The sequence below is a fragment of the Pundamilia nyererei genome, unplaced genomic scaffold (genome assembly GCF_000239375.1).
Source record: "Pundamilia nyererei isolate P.nyererei 1_Seehausen unplaced genomic scaffold, PunNye1.0 scaffold00011, whole genome shotgun sequence".
Taxonomy (NCBI): Eukaryota; Metazoa; Chordata; class Actinopteri; order Cichliformes; family Cichlidae; genus Pundamilia; species Pundamilia nyererei.
This window is the reverse complement of record NW_005187412.1, coordinates 506588-512205: the sequence shown is the minus strand read 5'-3', so window position 1 is coordinate 512205 and position 5618 is coordinate 506588. Positions and strand designations below refer to the sequence as shown.

At 39.1% G+C, this 5618-nt stretch overlaps 1 protein-coding gene across 1 annotated transcript in view; it reads right to left on the bottom strand.

Moving 5' to 3' along the window:
• Positions 1–1114: 1114 nt before the first annotated feature.
• The window catches only part of rbms1a (RNA binding motif, single stranded interacting protein 1a), a 15955-nt gene continuing 11451 nt past the window's right edge, over positions 1115–5618 (bottom strand). Inside the window, exons 11-14 of the mRNA XM_005724352.1 lie at positions 5138–5195; positions 4922–4990; positions 4587–4661; positions 1115–2647 (exon numbers count right to left, since the gene is read on the bottom strand). Coding sequence (XP_005724409.1) covers positions 4593–4661; positions 4922–4990; positions 5138–5195 — 196 coding nt within the window. The 3' untranslated portion in view covers positions 1115–2647; positions 4587–4592. The remainder of the gene's footprint in view (positions 2648–4586; positions 4662–4921; positions 4991–5137; positions 5196–5618) is intronic.

The window sequence follows — 5618 nt, the reverse complement described above, 5'->3', positions numbered from 1 at the left end:
TTAACTACACATTAAATCTCTGAGATATCTTTATGTAGTAAGAAGTGCAATCTCAACAGCACGTCTCAGTTTTTCTACATGATAAATGTGTAAAACTAGAGGAAATGGTTCTGGTAGCTCACTTTTATAAAACGGAAAAGTTTTTGCTGATTGATAAAGTATTTCCTTTTTTTCTTTAAGCTAAATTTCTATAGTATAAAATGAAGAACAAGTACTTTTCTGTCATTTAATTCTTTATCTATTTCTTAACTTCATTTAGCTGTGTGGTATGATGGCTGCGGGGAAGCTATTTATCAGCAAGAAAAGCTATAAAACCTATAAAAATACAGATAAAACTCCAGAATTTATGCCCTCCAACTTTTTTTCCCCCCCAAAGCCATCCAAGTTTTTCCCAGGCTGATTCTGGTCCCAAGGCATTATATTGTACCAATTTATATTTATTATGATAATCTATTTACTTATCAAGCACAGTGCTCGTCAGTAACTCAAATGTGGCAATTAAGGAATCCTTGTGAGTGTAACATACCTAAAAAGTCCAGTTAGCTAGCCCCAAAGTACAATACAGAGACATGAACTAATGCATATAGTCTGTCAGTCAATTAAATTAAAGAGATCGGAGTCACGTCTGAAAAAGAAAAGAGCATTTTATTCAGCACTGGTTTTGTTCCAAGGAAAGAGCAAGGGGAAACTTGAGTATCAGCAGAAGGTGGTAGGTGAAAGCAATGATTTTTTTTCTCTCTTTTTTTTCCATTTTTCCATTTTTTTTTCCAGCAACAAATGTTCAGTAAGGGAAAGTACACTCAGGTAAGGCCTGGCTGTATTTTTCTACGTTGAGCATTTAATGCTTACTAGTGATTGCGGGCAGATGGACGCTGACCATACATCTTTTACCATTTCTCTTGTCTCAGAGTGGTGTAGAGGTAATACATCGTAAATGTCAAGAAGAAAAGCTAAGAACACAATAAAACTGTTCACTTTTGGCCCTGAACGTATATAATTTACACATCGCATTCTTAAGAAACACATCAGCTGTGTGATTTCACCATCCATCTAATATTAATGAAATACCGCAGTTTTTATTTTATTTTTTAAGTATTCCATTCATGATTGTTGCATATATTTTGTTTTGCACAAGGCAAGGCAAGATTTGGGTTTTTTCCCCACTCACCCAAATAGTTTGAGATCTACATTGTTAAATGGAGAGTAACCAAAATCGTAATATTAATTTTGAAGAGGGAAAATAGAAGTCAGAGGCAGAAGAATGCAGCAAATTCCTGTTGCCTGCATTTCATATGTTTCAAGCACACACTAAGCCATCTACTTTACAGAGAAGCCGGCATTTGTCTTGCTTTCGAAAAGGGGGAGCATCGCACCTGAAAAGCACTCGTAATGTCTAGAAAAAGAAAACCCGGAACAGAAGCAATGACAAATACGGATGGAAAATAAAAAATAAAGCACAATGTTGCCTTTTTGAAGATCAGAAAGTGTAATGCTGCATGTGGGAGAAAAATGTTAGAAGTCCTGTTTAGCCAGCTCCTGAGCGTGGCTTCTGTTCCCCTTTTGTCCACCCTGGTGAAAAGGGGCTTTACCTGCAAACCCCACCACCCCAGCGGACGCTAGCAGAACCATGAGGTAGATTACGGGTCAAAGTGACCGCAAGAGAAACAAAAACCCTCCCAAAAACGATGCCGCCTGGGTGAGATACATGCAATTTCATAAAAGTACAGCTCTCGTTTCAAATCATGTCATGAATTTGTTGTCGTTTTGTTTATTTATTTATTTATTTTTGTAAAAAAGGAAAGAAGAATATAAGGATTTCCCTTGCTCTGAGTTTGTCACCGTTCTCATTTCTCAGTATTGCCGCGGGACTCTCGTTTTCTTTATTGCTACCAGACGACTAGATAGCGCAACGCTCAATGGAAAGCCTCGTGATTCCACACACACCGTTTTGCTCAGTCCGATAAGAAATGTGACACCTGATCAAGTTTTGATGAAACAAGGTTGGAGAATGTTCGATATCACGTAAGGAAGGCACCTTTTCCAATAGTAAATTCCTAATGAAATGGTCACTCGTATCAACTGTCGAGTGCAGTTTTCTGAGCTGTGGCAAAGTCGAAAACCAAAGTGAAGTTATTTTAAAACTTCAAAATTCTGTGCAAACGAGGTCTGCAAGGGTTTTGTCCATATACCACAAATAAAGGAACTATCAAATCATAGAAACCTTGATGGGATAAGGAGGGAGGGAGTGATATCTCCATCTCATGCATTTATTACCACATCGTACTTGAATGGGGAAGGTGAGGGTGAATGGGCACAGGTGGGGATGGAGGGAGGTACGGGGGTCATCTGGCAAGTGTTTGAGAATCCTTGAAAAAGAGGAAAACAAGAACAGCATTTTGTATTTTTTTTTTTATCAAAATAAATCTTGGTTTTTCTTTTTTTTTTTTTCTCCTTTTCCCCCACTGTGACTCGCTGGCTGCTTGAGTCTGTTTACACTGTCCTCATTTTCGACTACAAATGTTGGGGCTGTGCAAAAAAAAAAAAAAAGTTCATGTTTCTGGTCCAATCAGCAGACAGAGACTGTTATTCCTGTGATGTCATCAGCAACTTCCCACCTGCCAACTGGCTCACAAAACAGGAATGTGGCCTGAAAGACAAAGAAAGCAGAAACAGGGATATAAAACTTGATTTTTTTACTAAACAGGGGCCACAAAAATACACTCAACTGCTACAGGTCAGCTGCTCCTTAACGCAAATATCTACCGTATTTTCCGCACTATAAGGCACACTTAAAATCCTTTAATTTTCGCAAAAATCGACAGTGCACCTTATAATCCGGTGCGCCTTATGTATGAATTCTGGTTGTGCTTACTGACCTCGAACCAATTTTATGTGGTACACGGTGCTCAAAAATCTGTCAAAAAATGTTTTAGTACGACCTTGGTAAGCTACGAAGCTGCACCGGATTGTCAGAGCATTACGGCTCCCGTAGTCAGGAGCCTTGCGGAGTAATCTGGGTCCAAAACTCCGTTCGCTTCGAGTTAAAAACCCTCTAAATTCTATCATCTTTAATAACATGATCAGTGTTTCTGCTTTACCGGGTGTAACAATTAAGTTTAACATCCAGGCATCCATAAAACCAGAATTTATTAAATTTAATGGAGTTAGAAATTAGCAGGAAGTTAGCTCGCTAGTTTCTACCTAAACATGATATAGCATGTTCTGACTGAGAGATTGCTGAAAGAATTAAAACGTACAGCTCTGCTATCACTTCCAACATAAATGAAGACAGAAAACTACATAGCAGTGACTTTTGCAGGGTTACTGAAGTTGGGCTAGCTGGTATACAATGATGTGCTACGTGATCGATAGCAACACAGCTATGTTAGCATAACATTAGCACAGTGAAGCTGGAGGATGAATGCTAACTTTTTCCACTCTATAAAAGTTAACGTGAGGGTTCCCGATGGTTAGGGACAAATGCAATCGCATTGCAGGTTGCTGTAAATGGACCAAACTTCAGTCAGGAGAACAACTGAGATAATCCATCCACAATAAGAGGTTAGTCATTAATATACTGCAACAACATGAGAATAGAGCAGCTGTGAGTGAATTCAACATTAATGAATCAGTGGTACGGAAGTGGAGGAAGCAAGAAGAATGATTTGAGTAAAGTTTGACTTATCTGATTTTGTTTCGCTTAATGTGCTTTATAATCCAGTGTGCCTTATTAATGAAAACAGACCCGTTCATCAACAGTGCGCCTTATGGTCCGAAAAATACGGTAATTGGCCAATAACATAAATAAATTGACTGTACTCAAATGCAATCCGCAGTCAACTTATTTCCATGTGAATATGACAAAAGTGAAGAAACTGGCTGTGATGCTATCATGTTAATATGGAACCAAAAACTCAGAGGGATGTTTCCAGCAACCTGTTGAATCTGTGCCGCAAAGACTCAAGGCAGCTCTGAAGACACAAGGGGGTCCAACCTGGTACAGGCAAGGTATAACTAATGAAGTGGCCGGTGTATATCTATAAACACACTTGAGATTTGAACAACAATCCTGAACATCCGGGTGCAATTAATCACTACAGAAGTCTCGTCGTTCAGGGTGGCCCATTGCTAGCTAAACCATAGGGTCGCACAAACACAACAGTCAAAGGTTAAATGGAGCATAGCAGACATAACAATCACAACCGACTAAATTAACGATTTGAACTCAGACATATACATTCCCACGAGTCTGTAATCTACATTTTCAGTATGTTTTTGATCTTGTGGCAAATAAGTCAGTAGGGCTTGACTCAACATGCCTTTGCTCAGGTGTTATGTGTGCACTCAGGCAGCCGAGTGAGGCCCAACTCTTAACTTAATAAAAGAGACAACTGTAACAGAGTAGCATATATAAACATTTACAGTACTTTGCATTCGCACAAAGGTTTCTCCTCAAAAGTTTTGTATCATTACAGAAATTCGTCCCGGGGCTTTATTAGGATGTCCACTTGACTGTTACGTGTCAGTGAAGCTGCTGAAGTAACCACTCATGTTGTTGAGATTTACGTTGGGAAACCAAAGCATACCTGCATCTACTTGCTGAGTTGACTGTAAGGGGACGAGTTGTTGGAGGAATCCACTTGCTGCGGCGTGCCATTTTCCTGAAAAGCAAAACATCAGCATCTCTCATTTAGAATCTGATAATAACCATCCTCGCTGTGTGTGTGCATTGAGATAATTGATAGCTTTAGAGGACAAGCACCTCAAAAACAATCCAGGCCCTTTTGAAGGACAGACCACTGGACTGGCTGTTGCAATTTTGTTTAAGTGGTTTATTGTTTTAAGACGTATGACACCGTTAAGGCAGAAGCTGAACATTTTAAATGAAAAGTTGAATATGATAAAGATAGAATAAACCTACCGGTGCTGCCTGCATGGCGGGATACTGAGGCATGTAAGCTCCCTGGACACCTGGGTTTGCTGGAATATACTGAAAGATAAGAAAAAAATGAAAATAATTTAATAGTATATTACCTATGGAGATGCATGAAAGACAGTTAGGCAACTCAACTTTATGTGCACAGCATTTTCAGGATGACAACGTTGATCCACAGGAGAATGTCAAAGTTTGGTTGACAAAAAACCTCCTGTAACTGTAGCAGTTAGAAGCTCGTGTTATGTTCTTATAACTGCATCTGGGGACATGCAGACGCAGTTATAAGAACCAAAAACATCTGTCACGTATGAATGAATTTAACTTCCTTAAAGTGCAAAAAAAAAGAAAAAAGAAAAAAAAGTGTCTTCTGGCTCAGGCTCAATAATAAAAGTGTGCCAAAGGACCTTTTTAAAAAAAATTAACATGACCTTATTTGCAATAATGACACACACACACCACACACACTCACAAGGTGCAATTGCCAGCTATACTACAGCTGGTAATAACCAAAAATAAAGATTTCATCTTGCCAATTCACAGATATCTGTGCACAGTGTTGCAATCATAATCATAATTGCTGCTAGTGTGCTGTTTAATGGTAGCACAGATTTCATTTGATTAGTGCTGTGTGTGTGTGTGTGTGTGTGTGTGTGTGTGTGTGTGTGTGTGTGTGTGTGTGTGT